Source organism: Bicyclus anynana, chromosome 2, assembly GCF_947172395.1.
Source record: "Bicyclus anynana chromosome 2, ilBicAnyn1.1, whole genome shotgun sequence".
Lineage (NCBI taxonomy): Eukaryota > Metazoa > Arthropoda > Insecta > Lepidoptera > Nymphalidae > Bicyclus > Bicyclus anynana.
This window is the reverse complement of record NC_069084.1, coordinates 9,769,733-9,793,241: the sequence shown is the minus strand read 5'-3', so window position 1 is coordinate 9,793,241 and position 23,509 is coordinate 9,769,733. Positions and strand designations below refer to the sequence as shown.

Here is a 23,509-nt window from a genome sequence, read left to right as displayed (position 1 = left end):
AGTTTGAGACAGATGTTTCTGTTGCCAACTTGTTTCGCAAAGTTTGTCGCTTTTAGAAAATTAAAGCCACCAAACTCGTTTGACATTAAAGGGTTTTGCAGACCTTTCTGTCCAAATGGAAATTGGTTTTCAATGTATATATCCTGGGTACGATTCTCATAAATTAAAGTTTTAAGCCTCCAGACCCGAATCGTCCAAGTATTAAGCAATTTTTAAATATACTCAGAGGCACAATTATCTGCCCACTATTACATGACGCGAGTATATTTAAGTGGGCGGAAAATTGTGCCTCTGAGTATATTTTATCCGGAATAATATGAGAAATCATGTTTCCAGTTACCAGTCACTTAGTTTATCGGCTATAAGTACCTAAGCACGAAAGTAGAAAAGAAAACATATTTGTTTCTTTTTCATGCAAAAGCTACTGAAAAGACTTTGAAAGAATATGTATACTATGTACTGTATATCGGAATATCACATAAGTTAAAAATAAACACACTTTGCTAATTATAATCTACTAGCGGACGCCCGCGACTTCGTCCGCGTGGAATTCAGTTTTTGACAAATCCCACGGGAACCATGGATTTTTCTAGGATGAAAAGTAGCCTATGTGTTAATCCAGAGTAAAATTCATTTCCATTCCAAATTTCAGCCAAATCGCGTCAGTAGCCGCAGCGTAAAAGAGGAACAAACATACTTACACATTACATTATACAAACTTTCGCCTTTATACTCGTAATATTAGTGTGATTTGTGATACTTATTACAAAGTGGTTAAATTTGTGAGGTAATCTCTGGAACTGGAACGATTTAGAAAATTCTACAAGAAAGCCATGTTACCTATTTGTATATGCCTTATGCTATATTTTATCCTCATTTGAATTGGAGTTACGCGGATAAAGCCGCGGGGCGCCGCCTAGTCTTTACTAAATCGTTCGCTACTAAATTATAAGAAAACTTCATAGTTTTTCTTCTATGCAGGTGGCGTTACGTCGTCAGCAAGCTCAGGAAGAAAACGAAGCCCGGGAACTGAACCTGCTGTACGCCGGCCAGCCGTCTGCAGCTTCGCACTTCCCTGATATGCCGGAGGATCAACCAAGTTAGTTATTTTTTCAACGACCCATAAAATAGGTTTTAAAAAACTATTTCAATATTGCATTGTCTCAAATTGGCCTCATGTAAATAGAGAAAGTGTAGGTACGTTTAATAAAAACATTTTGTGATAAACGTTGATTTGGGTATGTTAGTAAGAAGTTATCACGACCTCTCTGGCGCAGTTGGTAGTGCTGTGAGTCCAACAGGTCGTGGGTTCGATTCCCAGCTCGGGATTTTATTTTAATTCGGCTTAGTTCACAAACATTTTCAAAACGTCAGGTAATAACAAATATTAGATAATAATTGGTCGAAAACTTAAAATTGATTTTATGAGAATCATGGGAACAGAGGACCACTTTATTAGCTATACATGTCAAAATTAAAGGTACTTCAGAACAACACCATTTTCGTTATGAACTCGTTTTTCAATTAGAGGCATAAGTCTTTTCCTCGTTTTTTTTTTAATAATTATGATGTTTTTTTAATATGACAAATATTTCCATTCCTCTCCAACGAGTCGGAAAAGACTTAGTTTCAAGTAGTTACGACTATACTCCAGCGGGCGGGAATCAAACTACGACCTATCTGTAATGAGTCCGGTCCCTTTTCTGTTGAACTATTGAGACTTCAAAAAAGTTAATTACCTTAGGAGCGGTCGGAGGGCATCTCTTATAGCTCGTCTTTGCTTATAAGTCTGTATAAGTAGCGCTGTTCTTTATCAATGTTATATAATCCAAGTAATCATAAAATTGTGCAAGTGTGCACTTATGGAGTAGCTAAATTCGGACCACTTTTTGCGGTGCTTTGTAGACACGTATCATTTTAAATGGTATAAAATCGTTGCTATAAAGAATAACGCGTATAGTTCATATTTCTCTTTTATAGGTGACATTTTTCCGCTTATCTTTCTTTATCTATGGCATTTGCTTAAACTGTCAAATACTACTGAAAAATCGATCCCCAAATTGTAACAGTAAACCACCAGTTATAAACGAGTCATGTTAATTGTGAAATTCCCAACCTTCTCAGTAATCTTGAGACTTTAAGAGTTAGGGAATTGGTTAGCCAACGCCTAAGCCATTCACAGCCAAGTTCAGCACCTTGTTAGTGTAGCCAGACTCGGATCGATATCAATAGGTAACTTTTAACAAGGTCTATTTTTTCAAATAATACAAACCAGGGAATGATCAATTTCACCCTGACTGTAATGTAAATTGCTTATTGCAACAGCATTGCATTGCAATTTGGAAGCTTAGTTTAAATCGGGTAAGAATTTTGTACTGAAATGATAAATTCTAATATTGTAGGGAATAGTAGTCTGAGACGGATATGACGTCGCTCGATCTCGTGTTGGCTCGTGCCGACGCTAGGCGCGACTTGTTACCGTAAAGAGTAGGGAGTTAGAGAGGGGTAGCGATCGGTTGGCAGGAACGACTCGCGATATAAGGCGCTCGTCGTATGGTCGGCTTCAGTATGCTCGTAGCGTTCGATTCGTCCACATGTCTGGTTCTGTAATTCTTTATGGGCTTTTGGGATAGGCGGGGAGAGTGACTTGAGTGGAAAAGGGGAGTTTTACTTAACTGTCAAAGGCGCCTTTAACCTACAAACAACGATCACAAGTTCGTGACTCCACGCAACGGCATTTTCTTCGATTCTAGGGTTTGTTTTGGTTACAGTTTGATTTGTTTTGTCCTGACAAATATTGTTTGATAACCTTTGTTCGACATTGGTTTTCTTATTTTTGTAATCCACTTCTGAGTCTGCTAAAAATATTATATATCTACGACGATTATTATGTCACATTTTGATAACTTGGACCATACCATGAAATGTCGTGGTCATGGAGTATACCATGACAATATCAAAGACAACATTAGATGATAATATCTACCCACGTTACTTCGCAACGTACGTTTACGACTATCTATTAATTACAGAAATTTAACTACGAATACATATACGAGAATCTATTTAATATGTTAAGCGAAACTTTTGCATCCTTTTATATATTTGCCCAAAGTAAAGTTTATCTAAAGAATTAATGCTTACTTATAGCTATTTACACATATTTTGCTTCGACCTCTGCTGATGTTATCACCCAAATAAAAACATACGTATTACTATGGAAAAAAATAAACACGAAACTCTGGCGACGCAATTTTTTATCGCTGGTTCGTTAGTTTTTCATCGTCCATTTTGTCGCTTGTTTCGTTTAGCTAAAAAAATTGTTTTTCATCTCACTAGTTCCAAATTGTTGCTTTTGTTTGTAAAGCTAGTCAGGAAATATCGTTTTTGCTCACTCAGTAAAAAAAGTATAATTAATTTCTAAATTTCGTTATTTCTACAGCTGAATTGGTAGCAATAAAGTGCATAATTAATAATATGTAGTGTAAATTAAAGGAACAAGTATGAGATAAATAGTCAAATGTTGAATTTAACTTTCTTATTTTTTTTTAAATTGTGTGTTTGAAACGAGTGGAAAGTAATTTATTTCTTGTGATTTTTAATGTCTCTAATGCTGTCTGCTGGTTCTAACTAAGATATCATTATGTTCATATTCTTTCTGTCAATATTAGCAATATTAATATTATGAGATAGAATAATTTGCGCAAAAATTAATTAGTTTAATCAAAGGACACATGATAAAAACCTGCGACTGCCAATTAACTGAAAGTTCAGTCGTTAAAGCAGAACTCGGCAAAGGTGATGATGATGATGGCGATGATGATGATGACTAAAAATTCTTACGAAGTTGGGAAATTGGTGATGTTACACCTTCTTGCTTTGGAGAGCACGTTAAGCCATCGGTGCCGGTCATCATCATCAACATCTAATAGTGATCGTTACAAAGTCAAAAATTATTACCCTAATTCCACCATCCCAATTGGATCATGGTGGTTATCTTCTCTCCTATAAGGAGGCTTGGCCCTATAGCGAGTCGTAAATGATGATTAATATATTTTCTTCTTTTCCCATTTCGTAACCTACTCAATATAAAACCTCAAACCATATCACAAACGTTCCTACAAGTCTTTGATAATGTTCATTAAATACTACATTGGTAAACCGCGCTACAATGATTTTTTTTTTTATTTTTTTTTTTATAGTTCTATGACATTGGCTACAAAAAGGCCTCAGGCTTACTTATATGAGACTAGGTGACCACACGAATAAAATCGAGGAGGCCATGTCCAATGCCAATTATATATTATTTAGGTACCATCTTTTGTTAATTCTTTATTTTTCTCTTATCATTGTCGTAGAAAAAGTATGGAATGTCACTGCACATAATTAGCCACTGTAGCACTCGTACTGTCTATTGCGCAATTCGACTTAGCCTCATTGCACAAAAGTCACTCGTGCTGCAATGGTCCTCATTACATGACAGTGGCAAGAATAATTGTTTCCAAGTTGATTTTAGTAGGAATATACTCGTAGCCCCATCTTGAACTAAGGTGCTTTGCACAATTTTCAAGAATGGTACACATAACATTATAGGTAGGTATGTATGCTCAGATGAGGCTATAATAAACCATCCTTTGTTAGTCGTCGGATGAAAAGTTTCACCAAGCAAACATTTTTACGTTTTCTCACAAAAACTAGTATACCGTACTTTCGCTATGAAACATGAATAAAGCAATTCACCCTCTTTAAGCAGTCACTTAGCAGGCGTTAATCAAATATGTATATACGTGCAAGTGCCCGCGTCCTACCGCGCGTTTTGCCTCAAAAGCAAGAAGTCTGGGTTTAAAACAGTTTCTAAAACATCGTACCATTTAGTTAATTGCGCCGTCGCCATTTATACAAATGTTTTTAACTTTTTAATTCATTTCTGAAACATCAAAAGAGTTTTTACTCTACTTACAAGCGATTTTGAGCGTAGTTTTCTTGGTGGTAGGTTCCGAGTTGAATGTGTAAAATGTTAAGTGTGTTTGGGGTTATTCCTGTTTATAGAAATTAATTCGCTAGACTAATTTCATGGGTTCGCTTGCGGGTGTTGTGAATGACGCCTTTATATGTGTGAAAAATACTGTTTTGTTTCACATACATTGGAAATGTATGGTTTTCTTTAGTTGTAAATTCATAAATTACCTCGGATAATTGTGACCTCAAACCTTAAAAAAATGTTTTAGTAATAATGTACCTACTTGTTTAAATATTATTTAGTTTTCTCAAACTTTCAAACTAAGCCCATTTCTTCATGTTGGTTTCAGATTTGAAAAGCAATCATATTTAAACAAACTATGTAATTCGATCTGTCAATGAAAGTATTTGTCGATTGTATATAGATCGTTAGTACTAGAAGACACTATCTTTAAAAATTCACTTATGGTTCTCATATCTGAATCCATTTTGCAGCTACAATGATGGTGGCAAGTTAATAGCGAGTATTAAAAGATATTATCCGCAGAGCGAATTCCTTACATCGCATACCCCGATACACCCGTATTCAGTGTATGGCGCAATTTTAGAGCGATACTCTACTGAGTATTCCGTAATGTTTTATTAATATCAGTTACTTGTGTTGAGCTAGGCCTCTTTATACGAGAGAGGAATATAATACATAGGGGATAATCTTTTTTCAATTAGATTAACTTACTAGATATTGTTACTTTATGTAATAAAAATAAATAATAATTTTAATTCCTCAAAATTTATTTTAGAAATAATATTGAATTTTAGAATATATTGAATTTTAGAAGTGAATTTATAGAGCGTATTTTATTGTCTACGTGGCGTTGCCAGAGGAAATAACCGATACTTTGCGATAAAAAAAAAGAACAAAACATATATAGGGATCTCCTATCATTAAAAAAAATATCTATAAATATTTACTAGATTTTCCAGTTGCATACGTGGAGTAGAGGGACGTACCTACAAAGTAACTTCAACTGTACACTCCAAACATTGTGCCAATATGGAAAATTGTTTAATATTTCTTTTTGTGATAGCATTCATTCAGGGAAGTATTACCAAAATTCATATTCTTGTCCCAAGAAGCATTATTTTTAAATATATAGTATAATAACAAATAGCAATAGTAATATACTATGGTTGACAGATGCAAGACCACAGTAGTAATTCTAGAAATGTTCCTAGCGATCGATTCTTCTGTTGTTTTAGGTGATTCCAATTCTTTAAACAAAGTGTACTTGAAATAGACGGAATTCAATATTAATGCGAGGGATGACTGTTGAGCGGTGCTTGCATTGAAAATTTAAAAAGTAAAACATTTATTTATTAATCGCTTCAGTTCATGACTTGGAGTGTACGTGATAGAGCGAGTTCCTTCACGCGTCGCCTTTATTGCGGCTACAGTATTGCTCACTGTACACTCCCCTATGGCATTCCCCAGTGTTCAGTCTTTATGAAACTTAATGTCTTTTGTTATACGCGATACAGATATTAAATACTTGCTGCCGTATAAACCAAGGCTTTAAAACTGTGATAATCCATATCACATAACGCATAGTTACATAAATTCAAAGAACTACATTAATAATGAATTAGACTACAGTAGTCGCTACATCTCAACTCAATAGGTATGCAATCCATTATTAAAACGTGTGTCTACGAATAACTGGACCGATATTGACGATATTTTGTTTGTGTTTTAGTTTAGGTCTCTGTATGGTTTTGTGGCTTTAATTAGGTCCGCTTGTTTCGGTTTCAAACAATTTTGTTTTTCTCTTTTTTTTGTCATGACTTTTTTCATAAAGTAGGTACATCAGAATTATAAATAAAAAATATACGTCGTAAAATTGTAAATTCCGTTAGCTTATAATCTATCTCGCGAGATTGTGAACTGTCGACTTTCCTATTCTGAAAATCTAGGAGACGCCAAATAATTTTCTTACTAACACTACCTGCCTTTATGGTCCAGTGTTTAGCCTACGTGGCTTCAAATAATAAAGTCCTAGATTCGACTCCTGGGCTATGAAATATTAAGCATCCAACGAATCCCTGCGACTCGCTTGATGTCATCAGTCCACTTGGTGGGGCTGGGATGTCGACCAACACTGCGCTTTCTAGTGCGGAGTTGCCTTGGGACCTCAACGTCCATCGGCTCTTCGAAGTATGTGCCCTGCCCATTGCCACTTCAGCTTCGCGACACGTTGAGCTATGTCAGTGACTTTGGTTCTTTTACGGATCATTTCATTTCTGATTCGATCACGTAAAGGTACTGGCATAGCTCGTTCCATCGCCCACTGTGTGACTCCTTATGAGGCCCATAGTTAGCGACCAAGTCTCGGAACCATTGGTCATCACTGGCAACACGTACTATTCGAAGACTTGACTTCAGGCACTGAGGAATTTTGGACTGTCGAGTTGGATTCAGCGGTTCACCTCTTTCTCGAAATTGGAACTGCCTAACTGACCATATGTCCATTATATGTATTCGTCTATAATTCCTTAGTATAATATAGTACAGACAGTACAGTAGCCAATAATTCTATACTATCCATTACAGGCGGAGTAGGGTGGGACTAGCTGCTAAGTGGGGTCATTGAAAGTTCATTGCGTTCCGATTAATTAATTACTGTAGATTGGCATTGATCGGCTGCCCTTCCAATAAAAACTTATTGAGTTTACTCGTAGGTACAGTGATACATTACATTTGAATCATATCAATAAAAATTATTAGGTATTCGATCACTTTTGCATCAATAAAAAAAATTACCAGTATACTATATTTTAGCCGACTGCTAGGAAGGAGGTTCTATATTACTCAATCCCGATGTTTGTACCCTTATATCTGCGATTTCCTTAATAACCTGCTGTTCTTATTTGAGAGGGTTTTCGTTATTGAAATGCATATTTTTGAAGAAAAGCCTTCTACAACCTTTACGTACTTTATAGTCTATACGTTTGTTTTTACATTTTTCTTTAAAAAAACCTTATCGGCAGAGTTTGACATACAGTTTTTATGTTATTTTATATTTTTACCTATTGAAAATACTTGCCATCTTTTAAATATTATCAATATTCCCTTTCCCCTATTCTATTATATTAGACTATTCGGAAAAAACTGTATTAGATCCCTGCCCGTTGGACTATAGCGGGTGGGGATCGAACCACGACCTCTTGGTGATGACTGACGAGTCTAGCCCTTTTACTGTTGAGCTATTGAGGCTTTTAGGCCGTTTTAATTATTTTCTTTCGGTTAAGTATTTTTACTACGGTAATGTCTTTTATTTTTGTTAAGTCTTTAGAACCTAGTTGTAATTCATGTTACGGTTAGTGTTCCTTCAAGTTTAGCCGTTCGTATGTTCTGTATCTTTTGTGGATATAAATGATTTGCTGATAATAGACAGTGACAAAGATTAATAAACAATACCATCATAGATACCTAAACAAATACTAATAATTTAAAGTGTAGCGCTTTTTCTGACATTTGATATTCGATAGACGATAAAGATAGTTTTTAACAGGGTAAAATGCTCAAGTCTCGTCTCATATCTTTGAAATATTGCTTTGTCGAACCAACAACCACTTTAAAATTACCCATCTCACTTACACATATCGCGATCCTATTTGCTTCTCACTCCAGATGATTTCGATACCATTTATATTTCAAGTACCACTTGTAGTGTATATTTATCCTGCTCGCACCTACGTCGGGCTCTATCTTCCGTCTCGCGTCCACTTCAGGTCAGTCGTGGGATGCAACCTGAATTTTCATTGTATAAAATGCTATAATAAACCGCTTTCAATTCGAACGGGTTTGCGAAGGGTTGGTTTGCTTTTGATAAACTTTTGCAAGCGTTTTTTTCCCATTTTTAGAATGTGAAATAATATTTTTATTTCTATTTATGTTGCTTTGTATACGTAGCAGTTGATTGCGTTTTAAAACGCTTTAGGGTTCTCCATTACTTTAAAAGGAGCAATATTTTTCATCTTTTTTTCACTCGTATATCGTGGCTTTATTTCTTGTTTTTGTGGCTATCATATTTTTTTAATTAAATGTTTTGTACGTCAATTAAAAAATATGGTTCACGTATAAGTATGTAGTCGTATAAAAAGCATTTTATACTAATGATTAATGTACATCCATATGACCTACTTCATTTTAATTGGTACAACCATTGCTTCAATGTGCTATCTACAATAGCGCGAAAGCCTTAGCAGTATATTTAGCCCTGAAACATTTAGTTTATTTCCTATTTAAAAAAAACGTAAGAAACTGAATAAGATATGGAAAAAGTAAGTAGAGTTATAAAAAAATCATGCTGGTACTAGTAAGATGTAATCGTATAAAATTATGTTGTTTTAGAATATTAATCACATTCAATACTTAAAAAAATCTACCTAACATAAAGGTTAATTTAATGAAAACATTCAATGGATTATTATTAGAAAAAACAACCTGCGTATTAAAGATTTGATACAAGCAAAAAAAGTATAAAAGCGAAGCCCACTCGATATCCAACAACGAATGTATTGAATTGCGTTCAAGAACTCCAAATAATGAGCTCTCCGTATAACAACTTGTACTTTTCTAAAGGAGAACCATTATACCGCTGACCAACGATTATTGAAACCTTTTTGCTAAAAAACTCAATTGGTGTCCCTGTTAAGGAATTATCCCGCTACCATCTTTAAGCGCTAACCATTTAAAAATAAACTTTAATCACCTCAAAATATGATTCAATTTCACTCTAAATAATACTGTTGATCTTTTAAAAGTGTAACTGATGATTGATAATGAACTCACTGGATAAGACAGTAAGGTGAATTGTTGTTTGACAGATGTTGCTTGTCTATTTGGATTAAGGGGTCTTTGGTTGCACTCCAATTTCGGGGTAAGGTTAATGGTTGAGTAATCGACAGAGGGCGAAGGGCCCGCAGGATGTGTTTGATATGTTTGACATTGAATCGCCGTCTCTAGAACTGCTGTTGACTGTTGATTGCAATATGTATTGTTGTTTAGGATCAAGATCTATTGGAAATGTAGTACAGTTGTTTTATTACGTTACAATTTCATAACATTTTGAAAAAATAAACAAGGAAACATTTCAAAAATGTTAAGAGATACAGTACCTATAAGTTAATGTCATAATTTTTTAATCAATAAAATCTTAAAGCTAATTTTCAATTGCGTTAAGTTACCTTACCTTATCAGCCAATAGACGTCCACTGCTGGACATAGGCCTCTTGCATGGACCTCCAAGCACAACGATCTCGAGCCGCCAGCATCCAGCGGCTCCCTGCAACCCGCTTGATATCCTCGGTCCACCTAGTGGATGATCGACCAACACTGCGCTTTCCGGTGCGGGGTCCCCATTCCAGCTCCTTGGGACCCCAACGTCCATCGGCTCTTCGAACTATGTAGCCTGCCCATTGTGACATAATTAAACTTCAAAGTTTTTAGGCCCACACCACATAAAGGTAAAGGTGTAATATACTCGTAGTTACATCAAGCGTTATAACAATTCACCACTTCACCGTAGGTACCTACTTAAATTACTTATAACTAAGAACCCACTTTCATGCAGCAGTTCATTACGAATTTTTTTTATAATTTACTAACAGACGCTCGCGACTTCGTCCGCGTGGAATTTAGTTTTACACAAACCTCGGTAGCCATGGATTTTTCCGGGATAATAAGTAGCCTATGTGTTAATCCATGCTATAATATATCTTAATACCAAATTTCAGCATATTCGGTTCAATAGTCAAGGCTTGAAAGAGTAACAAATATTTATACAATCATAATCATCAGTTTTCGCAAATCACGGGAAACCATGGATTTTTTCGAGATAAAAAATAGCCTATGTGTTAATCCAGAGTAAAACCTATTTCCCTTGCAAATGTCAGCCAAATCGCTTCAGTAGTAGCGGCGTTAAAGAGTAACAAACATAGAAACATCCATAAATACTTTCGCGTTTATAATATTAGTAGGGTTAGTATTTTCTGTAGTCTTGCTCATGACAAGTAACTTGAACTTGTCCGTGATTTCGTTTATCAGTTTGTTATAGAAGCCTTTGCGATTTACTATAAGTACGCTTATCCACTACCACTTCCATGAACCCTATTTCCGCGTTTTTTTTCCCTTTTTTATTCGCGAGTGAAAGTGATACACGAAATTGATTTATACGGTGTGTCGGGTAACAGGACGCCGCGCTTTCGCGGGCTTCTTAAGTTTTTATTAAATTTTCCGGGCGTTTACTTTTTCTTTGATTTGATTAAAACCCTGTAGCTATCGGGTTACGGCATTGTTACAACGGGATGTTGTATGTAATCATATATCTGTCTTGGAGTTAACAAATAATAGCAGATTATGAAACCATTGCATAATAGGAGTTGCTAATTCTTTAGAGTATAAACCAAACAAAGTGAGTTAATACTTACACAAAATACACGTTAGTTATCAATATACAAATTGAGGTACTGTTTCACAGTCTACCTTATCTAAACTCATTATGATGCTGATAAAGGCTGATATCGAGACATGATCGCCATCTATCGGCCTCATAACAAGGCTTGGATTCCATTTGAAGATTCATCGTAAAAAAAAAATTCTTGTATTGCAACACATTTCAGCAATAGACCCAAATATCATGTTAAAATACCTAAACAGAAATTCTAATAATAAATGGTTCTTGATTGTGTGTATTTTGTGCATAATTTATTTACATACATATTTTGGCAATTTGATAATGCATATAATCCGATATCTACATATTATAAATGTGATTTGAATATAATTTGGTAAAGATAAATTGGACATTGGATCCTTCAAAAACTCCATAGATATATTCCATAGATTTTAAAAAAAACGGAATTTCCCGTTTATCACAACATAAAAACTTGTTCTTTTTTACATAATATTGTAGTTATAATTATTTTAATATTTAATCACAATAACCACCCTTTCGGTTCCAAATATACAAATTAATTATTATCATTGTGCATTATAAACATGGGGTTGTGTTGTGGGTAGGTAGATATCAGGGATGTTTGATATTGTTTATCAACTGGAGAGATTGCATTATCCTTTTGTGTTGGAGTAGTTTTTAGTTTTTGATTATAAGGGTTGTAAGTGCCTTCATCGTTGCAGACATTTTAATAAAAAACTTATTAAGAACTATTTGGATGCTCACAAATACATTCATAATATGAAATTCTGTTTTCTCAAATCCAGCGGGAAGCATAGCTTTACTTATGCAGGCTATCCCCCAAAGTCTAGTTATTTTTTATACCAAAATTCATTAAAATGGGTTTAGCGGCTTAGGCTGCCTTTCTCTAGAATAGATAGTCTCTCTGTTTGTCTGTAAATCTTAGTCTCAGATGCATGTGTAAGTGTCAAATTAAAATTAATATCAACCAATCAGGCCAGCTGGCCTATTCACTATTTTGGTATTTAATATCAACTTTTTAAAATAAGCATCAAATCAATTGAGAAATGTCATCTACCTACTTTATGATATCCACCAGTAGGCACTGGATGACATTTGTTACATAGAATCTGAATTTCGTATTTATGTACACTAGCATTGTCAAAGATAGTGAATTAACCTGCTGGTTCACTCAGTAGGAATTTATATTATCTTTTTGGCTATGGTGCTGCGATGCTTACAAACGGACATACATTACTTATAATATTGTTTAGGGCTAATTTTATACCGGTAATATCAAGTTATTCATTATCAGTTTTAATTGTCTTCATAAATCTTGAAGTAACAAACCAATGCATGTTGTCCACTACGGCGTAGCATTCCGTAGCACTTCGTAGTCAGTAAAAGTTCGTAGGCGTTTCTAGTTTTAACCACGATCAGACATTTGCCCTCAATTTAATTTGGTTTTAAATCCTCCGATGCCATGTTTATTGCCATTGAAAAATTCAATAAACCGTACAAATTACGAATTCGACCTAACCCTTAATCGTGCCCCCGTCCATTCTCAAGTGATTAGCGATACTGACAATACCACCCTGCTTCTGTCGTGCAATTGTTCGCGACACCTATTATTTACTACTACAACGCACAAGCGATTTTGAACCCTAAAAACCAAAAGTCTGGGTTCAAATTTGAATGCCAGTACCTTGCTTAAACGAAGCTTTTACAGTTCCAGCGTGAAAACAGTTCTATGCTCTAAAATATTCGCTTTAAAGTTTAAATTGGATTAACTGTTTGAAGGTAGTTCGAAACTTTGAATCAGCGGGTGGTAACAATAAAACCAATTGTTGGGTGCTTCTATTATTTAACTTGATGAACGAATTTCAATCTTATTGTGAAGCATTTAAAGCCCAAGTTGATATATAAAAGTGATTGCATTCGATTGTGGAATTAGTATTCTATTGCAATGCAATCATACGGTGGCTGAGTGTAGGGTTGACACTGAAACGTTCATATTTTATTTCAGTGAAGTACCTACTTATTAGCTTTTATATTGCCAATTAAACAGAACAGGTAGATATGTTTTTACTTGTTAATGTATTGTTACTATAGTTAAACTCAAACAATACTTTTGCTAAACGCGTACGTAACAGTTTTAGAATTTAATTCAACGTGAGACTTCGCTATGCCATTGAAATAGACGGCTCAACGTATGAAAAATTATCGAAAAATATGCCTGAGTAGCTTATTGTATGTACAAGCTAAAGATTGTAAATCTTGGATGGATTCAAAATTTCGCATATTTCAACGATTTCACGTGAGATGAAATCTTATAACAATCTTTATATTACTTATAACAATTTTTTTATTACAATGTTAAAATAACAATAACATAACATGATGATTTCAAATAAACGAATGTTCTTAGTGATTATTTTTCACTAACAAATCTATTTCAGTAAAAAGTCCACATGTGACAACCCTAGAAGTTCGACAGCAGTAAATTAAATTAGGCGACTGTATTTAATATAGGAGGATCCATCGCACCACACCAAGCGGTAACAATGGGTCTGAGCAAGAGTTATTTTAATACAGTCTATTGAAACTTATTAATTAATTGTCTGCTAGGATTACGAGTCGAATGTAAGGGTAAAGGAATATAAAACCAGCATTCTATAATTAAAATAAAAAATGCATATGTACCAAAGTATGCCAAAAACTGTACAGAAATATAAATTTGATAGATTTTGTCTAAAACAATATTTAGTTACTATTTAATGAACCTTTGGTGTAGCCTTTGGCGCGTCGCGTTTTATAATTAAAAATTTTGAAATTAATTTTTTAAAGTCATAAACTCTGCAGTGGCTCTTCCTACTAGTATTATAAACGCGAAAGTTTGTATTGACGTATGTTTGGATGTTTGTTACTCTTTAACGCCGCTACTACTAAAGCGATTTGGCTAAAATTTGGAATGGAAATAGATTTTACTCTGGATTAATAAATAGGCAACACTTTATCCCGAAAAAATTCGTAGATTCCCGACATTTTCGAAAACCTGATGATTTTAAAGGTATGAATGTTTGTTACTCTTTCACGCCTTTTACTAAACCGAATAACCTGAAATTTGAAGTAGAGATAGATTATAGTCTGGATTAAATTATTAGGCTTAGGCTATTTTTCATCCCGGCATAATTCATGGTTTCCGCGGGATTTGTAAAAAACTGAATTCCACGCGGACGAAGTCGCGGGCGTCCGCTAGTAAGAATCACAGTGGTAATTGACTCTGAATAGTAAGTACCAATATAGTGAAACATACTATTGATTTATGTGCCGTATATTTCTCATTCGAGGCACATACCTATCGTGAAGCATTTCGAAATTTCGGCGCTGCCTTCTAACCTTTCCCAAAAAACTACAAAAAAGACGCTCCTACCGTCCAGTGGAACAATAAACAAAAAATGCTTTCACTCAAAGTTGGCCGCTTCGGGCGCTCAGATTTTTGTCCTTTTAGTTTCTGCTCGGCCCCTTTGCTCTGTACCGCGTGTGTTTGCTTCCCAAATGCTTTATTAGTTGACCTCTTGGATACGAACTATTTCGTTTTGGATATTTTTTGTATGCTGTTTTTGGGCACCTAAATTTAAAAATTTATTAGTAGCTCTGAACTTTCACTTAAGTGAGTTTTATTCTTTGTGAAACTATAAACGTTTTTGGGAGCCTAGGTTGCTTTGTGTTTATAAAAAAAAATATGTGATATGAGGTTTGATATGGGACTATAATGTCCCATAGTAGTAATTTTAATTGATTAATGAAGGTATACCCATTTTTTTTGTTTAGTTAAGTCCATCAGTGATCAGTCAGTCGACTATAAACTGATTTTTTGATAGAAGAGGATTTTTAGGTCGCTACATTAAGCGCCTTGCTTTTTTTCGTTTTATTGCGTTTTTTGTTATTTCTTCCTTGACTATCAGCACTTCGAGATATTGCATGTCTGCTGTTTAGTGAAGAAGGTATACTTAATCAATAAAAATTAAACGAAAAGTTTGTGACAGGAGTAGGGATCTAGGTTTATTGACATAAAAATATTATTGACATGGAGTACAAAATATACTTACATCAATCATATCTATACAAATATTATAAAGCTAAAGAGTTTGTTTGTTTGCTTGAAAGCTCTAATCTCGGGAACTACTAGTCCGATTTGAAAAATTCTTTCAGTTTTAAATAGCCCATCCATCGAGGAAGGCTATAACCTATATAATTATCCCCGTATTCCTACGGGAACGGGCACCACGCGGGAGAAATCGCGCGGCGTCAGCTAGTTATACAATAAACGATGTGGTCTAAGCTAAGCGAATTATAAATAAGACATTAAGAAGCTTCATATGGTCATATACTCGTATGTATGTAGTTATTAAATTATGTAGTTATTTGTTTTAATATTTTTTAGCTTAAAAACAAAATAAACGATGACGTTTTGAATTGTAAAAACCAAGTCTTCTTTAACTGATTCCCAAGTTTATCATGAGCTCAAAACAAAAAAAAAAACATACAAACAAATCCCCTTTTCAACAAAACGTCGTTTGTAACCACTAACTGCCCACTAATTAGTCGGAACCAAGTCCATTCAGCAATTATAACTTAATTAAGAGCCAGTTTTCAGTTTCCCCTGTTCTGTTCTCGTACATACTTTTTGTTTTTTCCTTACTTTTTGCTCGTATCAAATTTTCGAGTGCCGTCGCGTGCAGTGTGGAAATTTGAGAACTTTTATAAATATTCTGTATTTGTCCGAATACGCGGTATTACCTATATTTTGGAAGCTGGGGTGTTCAAGGAATTCAATACTTCTAGTGATCGAGCAGTTTAGATTTTGGATGAGGCAGTTTACATTTGGAATCTTTGTTAGCTTAGTTTTGATTTAACGAGTCTTTATACTTCCTTTTCACTGCCCTATTAATTGATATTTATTTATCATTTGACACCAGTAACTTGATCTGCATTAAATAAGTTAATAACAACACGAAAGCTCGATAGGAACAAAACAATGCGTTAATTAGGACATTGTTTTTTTTGGCATCAAAAATACACGATAATAAGCTATTTTATTACTTACAAATGAAATGTTCGAGTCGCATAATAAAAAGTAGTAGATAAAGTATACATACGTATATTCTAGTAAGAATAAGAGTACTAGCTTTAAGGTAGCGAATGACCTGTTCGAGGCGCATAACAAAAAGTAGAAGATTACATACATAGAAGTAAAAAACACAGTACCAATATATCTTAAAGTTATCGAATGAACTGTTTAAGGCGCATAAAAAAAGCAGTAGAGTTTTAGTGTACAGTGATAATTTTGGTTCGACTCAGCAAATGAACTAACTGTTCGAGTCGCACACTGAAACAAAGTAGAGAACACAGTGCTAATTCAGCTTTATGTTAGCAAACGAATTGTCGCTTAAAAAAAATAGTAGATAGAGTTGAGGACTACATACTCAAGCAAATATGCAATTTACCATGGTTCATTAAAAAGAGCGAGATCCATGAGTATCTGTGTATCAAAACAGTGAAAGAGGAAGTCCAACAATGTTGCTGGACTTACAAACAGCGATTGAAACACAATCCACTGGCAGCTCAGCTCACTATACCAGACTATTTTAAACGCCTGAAAAGAAAAAGAATCTTTGAGCTGGATGTGTAATAGTCCAGTTTTAACAACAATATGAATGACTCTAGTGAGGGATACTCGTGTCACATACCAACATCCAACCTAAAACCCATCTGCTCATAGTCTTAAAGACTGATTGCACGATATTACATGGAACAAAAAAAAAAGTTGATAGAGTTTAATTACACATACTAGTAAGAAACACATTACTAATATAGTTTTAAGTTAGCGAATGAACTGTAGTAGAGAAACACATTTCTAATTCCGCTTTAAGTTAGTAAATAAACTGTAGTAGAGTAACACAGTGCTAATTCCGCTTTAAGTTAGCAAATGAACTCTAGTAGAGAAACACAGTACTAATATAGTTTGAAGTTAGCGAATGAACTGTAGTAGAGAAACACAGTACTAATACAGTTTGAAGTTAGCGTATGAACTGTAGTAGAGAAACAAAGTGCTAATTCCGCTTTAAGTTGGCAAATGAACTGTTCCAGTCGCATAATATGCAGAGTAAGGGTGAATCCACACGCGTGAATGCGTGTCCGCCCCAGCCGCGGCTGACAATGCCGCGGTGGCGTTCCGCCAACGTTATTGTCTCATGTCGCTTTGTTCCGTTATTTATTGCCCAGCATTGCTGTGTCTCGACATATCTGTACTGCGTCGCGAGTTAACATTGCGTTTGGCTTTACGCCGAGCAATAATGTTGTGCGGAAGCTGACTTATATCTTAATAATTGTTGTTTCGCGGAACGTTGTCACCTAAATAATGGTTTACATACCAAATCGTTTATACACACTATTTTGCCTTTTTATTCGCCATACATGTCATAAAATCATACTGAGAAATTGATGATATTCTTTATTTATGTTTGCAACATTTACACACACAACATTGCTTAAAGTTTCACGGAAGTAGAGAAGTCACGAGTGTCTGACGATTAAAAACTTTATTTCTTATATTATTACGAAAAATGTATTAAAAAAAACCTTTTATACTTGTCTTCTGGGTCTGGTACCTTTATAACCTGTTACTTCCCAAAACCACCATAATCAAAACTCCTTGGTTATTTGCTGTATAAGTACCTACCTACTAACCTCTGGTAGGAAAACGGGCTGGTAAAATTGCTGCTTTTAAAAAATAAAGATCTGTGTCTCTATAGAAAAGATTATTTTATTTTCTAGTCGCTTAAAATACTTTCAAAAAATCAAATATAGTATTGAACGCAGATTCTTTAATTCTGTTGGATTATATAATCTATGTAAATATGTATTTATAAATGCGAAATTGAGCAGTGCAATTATCTAAATATATAAAACTCAAAGGTGACTGACTGACATAGTGATCTATCAACGGATCGGGCTGAAAGTTGGCATGTAGGTAGATGTTATGACGTAGGCATCCGCTAAGAAAGAATTTTGATCAATTCTACCACCAAGAGGATAAAATAGAGATTGAAAGTTTACATCAATTTCCACGCGGACGAAGTCGCGGGCGCCAGCTAGTTTTGATATAAAAATCCATTTAAAAAATGTATGGGATTGTGCGATACACAACGAGACGGGCTAATAAATTTCACTTTTATTGACACTTTATTGGCATATAAAGCCATCGTGATTGTTATTAACGTACACTGATGTGCAAAATGATAAGTGCTAGTGAAATTTAACAGTCGGTGACATATTTTATTTTGATGATAAAACATTTTTATTACGTTTACATGAAATTCGCACAGGCATTTATAAAATGGAGTAGGTTAAAAATAAAATAGTTCAAATTGGTCAGATAGAGAAGGCCTTAATAAGGTGGCATCGTGACCAGGTTCCTCAATCTGACCACCGGTTGCCTAATTAAACCTTTTTAGGCCTCGTAACTAGGGAACCTAATATTTTATAAATTTTAATAGTATTTTTGTGTTATTATTATTATAAACATTAACAATTTTTTTTACTAATGTTTATAGTTACTCCTCAGACGTAGTCGTCAATCGTCATTAGAAAAAAATACTAATTATCTATCTATATCTATATCTATACTTATAATAAAACTGGTAGAATTCTATACATACATATTCTATCTACTTTATCGACATACATACTACAAGGTTCTCAAAAAATCGTAAATAAGTATTAGAAAATTAGTGCCGAACCATAGGGAGTGGTAAATCTAGGTCCGACTTTTTAGTAAACTATCACATATCAATGTGGAAACTGCGAAAGCTTAGCAATTGATTTCATACCGAGAGCACAACAAAAAGCAAAATAAAAACAAATTGAATACACAAAACAAAATTATATAAAACTCCATACGTATTCAACGAAACACAAAATCGAATAAAGCATCAATGAAACATAAAACCCGATGAAAAAGCAGTTTGAATAAAACACGAATCACGGACAAAAAACGCCCTCTCACTAAAGTATTTCATTAAAATAAAACGCTATTATTATTCTATAGAATTATGGGTATAGTATAATGTACCTACTGGCCATTTTGAATCTTATTTTATTCATGAGTGGGAGTGGAGTTTATTGTGCAGATTATTTTATTAATTACTTTCTTCATGTATACAGTTGAATGGTAAGGTTGTGTTCTTAATTTGTTGTCTTACTCTGTGTTAATAGCTAAAATCGTACAATCCTACTAATACTATAAACACAAAAGTTTGTATGTTTGGATGTTTGTTATTCTTTAACACCGCAACTACTGCACCGATTTGACTGAAGGTTGGAATGGAAATAGATTTTACTCTAGATTAACAAATAGATTACATTTCGTCCCCCAAAAAAATCCGTGGTTTCCCGAGATTCGCAAAAAATTAAAAAGTTCCCGCGGGATTTGTGAAAAACTGGACGCACGATTTTTGAAAATATCTAATGCTAATTTGGTCTATAGTAAAAGTATTTATAATTTAATTATAACGATAAAACAAAATTCTTCAAAAACGCATGACACTTGTTGAGATGGTACAGAAAATAGTTATTAAAAAACTGTGTTTGACGCAAATTAAGTTATAGGTGTCTGCTAGACTGTAATGAGCAAATATAAAAATTGAGGAGTTAAATTTCTCACGTCCATATATTAAAAAAAAAACAATAAAATGGCGCCACGCTTCCACACAAATTAATATCCCGTGCTTATGTAAAACTTGCTTGGCGCGATCAAATTGTAATCGAATGAAACCCCCTCCACTCCCATACTCTCGCGTTTAAAAAAACAATAACATAGACCATTAAATTCGCACACATCACTGAAAACGCCTCCTACTCTAATTGCACGTTCACAATGACTTGTTCGAGCGACTGTACTTAGTTTACACTTTAAAAGAACGTCACACAAATATATCCTGTAATTATTGATACATAAGAACGTTTCTGCTTTGCACAGATTTTCATTGTGTTCGCATTGTATGCCCTTGTTGTGCCCATTGCAGTGGTGCGTAGGTCGTTTTGTGTCAACATTGTTTTAGTGTTTTTTTTTTCAAACGCTTTGTTAATGTTGAATATCCCTGGTCTTTGTAACAACAAAGACTTCGTTCTGAAGTTTTTTGTACAATTTAATTTTGATTTCAAGTAAACACGTAGGTACAAAAATGTACGGGAAAGGACTTTTGATTTCTGTTTATAATATTGCATACCTATACATAAACTAACTGAAATGTGAGTTCTCAATTGCAAAAAAAAAAAAATTTCTTTATACATTTTTAGAAATATACTAAAAATTTAAATTAGATTTAGAATATTTCTAGTTTAGATTCAATAAATAGAGATCAATATGAATACACCAACACCTAAGTATTCATTCAACAAAAAGCTGGTTTTGCGTTAAAAGCAATGATTCATATTTTTCTTGTTTACACTCTCAAGTCGTGTGATTGTAAATCTTTGCCTCAGGTACATTCTTTTGCGCTTTTGCTCGTGACTGTATTTTATTTGTGTCTACCACTGTGTATGCTTTAAGAATGAACGTTTAATGTATTTTTGTGTTTAATGTATTTTTGGGTTTTAGGAAAAATTTAAAAGAAACATGCGTTTGTCATTAGTACAAAAAATATAAAACAATATTCATATAATTACTCGTTACGTATATTATAACACTATGTGATTCAGTTTATTGATATTATATATAGTAATAGTTAACGGAAAACAGATGACTTATCCTATTTGACCTGACCTATAATCATCACAGGGCAACCTTCTAGACTATCTCAAGCAAACTATAGCCAAAGTTATATAATTTCGTAAAACGGCAACTATGCTTTTCGAACCGCAACATGGCAATAACTAGCTAGCTTAATCTGTTGCTAGCGACAACAATAAGCTCCAGCCATGTCACAATTTACTTATTTTTTTATTTGTGATTAGGATATTCAGATTAAATTATTTTGATATAAATTAAATCTAAATAAAGTAACATGTATTGTTTCTTGTTGTCAACAGTTCACAAACGCGCCCGCATCACAGAAGTCTGCTCAAGTCCCTCACCACCGGAAGTTCCGTCAGAATCAAAAACACCCGTGCAGACTCCTCCTCTCTCCACCCCACCACCGCGCTCGCCTTCCGACCACGAATTGAACGTTGAAGAGGAACTAGACCATTCTGAACCTTCTCTCACACCAGAAAACCTTTCGATGAAAGAGCGACAAGACGAAGTGAAAAAAGAGGAAGAGGAAAAATGGGACAACCCGAATTTCAAATATCGTCGCGGGAAACCAGAAGGACAAATCCCAGAACCAATGGAGGACCCGACTCCTTTTCAAAAATCGCCAGTCGATGTTCTCATAAAAGTCTTCCCCCGACGTAGTCGTCAAGAGATAGAGGCTATACTCGCTAGGTGCAAAGGAGACGTAGTCGCAGCTATGGAGATGATGATCAACGGACCTGAACAGTCATATAATTTAACTCCCGATTCGCCGTATCTGCAGAACTATCCATCGAAGTCTGCGTTTTCTCCATTATCCAATCAAAGTTTCAAATTCTCCCCATCAAGAAGATTTCTCACTCCACCATACAGTGGGACTGGTTACCTACCGACAGTTATACGCCCCCCTCCTGAATATTTGTCTACTTTCCTACCCCCATCTGAACTGATGTACGGTCGGCAGCTGCAAGTTCCATCACCAGGTACTTCTCCCACGTCTGATAATACAAATAACGAAGGGTTTTCCGATTAGGGGTACCTGAAATATTGGACAGTACTTTAAGGTTTCCCGCTGTCCAAATAGTTAAAAATTAAGCGTTCTTCATGCTTTATATATGTATAAAAGAACTTGAAACATAAGTAATGGGTTTTTTGAATACTGTAGTAGTATTATAGTACCTTAAATTTTGTTTAAAATAAATTTATGTTAAAACTTTGTAAATACAATTTATGAAAAAAAAACGAGATAGCTTAATGAAGGTTCTTGGCAAACAGAAAGATTAATTCAATACTTCGTTTTAATAATTCACAGCAATTTTTTAACTTAACCATAAATTTATAAGTGTGTTAAAAATAATAAACTCCATTTTCGTGACTTTTCTGAACAAATAATCACTAGTTTAGAAAAATTTAGGACACTTTCATATATGAGAAATTTATCATTTTATGAAGATTTTATAATAAAATAATAAAAAAAATCATATATTATTATTAATGTAAATACTTCAATAGTTAGTATTTGTACGATAATAATTGATTCGTTGAATACGGTAGATAAGTAGAGAAAAAATTAATAATAGATATTAGATTGTAATTCTGATCTTATATTTGGTTTTCTGTAAAGTTCAAATATCCATATTAGGTACTTGTTTGTTGGATGTTTCATGATTTTTTATCAATTAATATGATATAAACAATCTATTGTAGGAAGTTTGTTTGGATTTAGATGATGTGGTAAGCGCATTAGTGTGTATAAACTGAAGGTTCGTTTTGTTCTCAGACCAAATACATATGGACTAGTATATCACCCAAATTCACCAAAGAAATTGTCTGTCGGTCGGTTTGACGTGGCAAATTTCCACATTGAAAACATTTCACAATAAATACATTTTGTGTTCTTAGATTAAACACAACTATAAAATTGATTCGCAATACACACACGTGTAATGTTTACACATGTAAATAAACACATCACTTAGATTGGTTACACAGACTATTCGATTACTTGATCGATATTTTCTGTTTCGGCTGAAGATTCGATTCCTTTTAGATATCGTTTTTATTAAAATTATAAATTTGATATAATTAAGTTAGAAATATTTACAAATGAAATGCAATTTAATCTTTTAGTAAACTAGAAGTTGTTGACCGCGTTTTATGCCATTCAACTACAAAAACCGGCATTTAGGGAGCTCTTTACACGACGAAAACGATTACAACAATAAAAAATCGATTCTATAGAATCAGTTTTTATAAACGTGTTGGATCGTTGATCTTA

At 34.3% G+C, this 23,509-nt stretch overlaps 1 protein-coding gene across 1 annotated transcript in view; it reads left to right on the top strand.

The window, feature by feature from the left end:
• The window catches only part of LOC112047805 (doublesex- and mab-3-related transcription factor A2), a 29,909-nt gene extending 7,309 nt beyond the window's left edge, over positions 1-22,600 (top strand). The window contains exons 3-4 of the mRNA XM_024085053.2: positions 982-1,099; positions 21,531-22,600. Of these exons, the coding sequence (XP_023940821.2) occupies positions 982-1,099; positions 21,531-22,264 (852 nt within the window). The 3' untranslated portion in view covers positions 22,265-22,600. The remainder of the gene's footprint in view (positions 1-981; positions 1,100-21,530) is intronic.
• Positions 22,601-23,509: the final 909 nt, after the last annotated feature.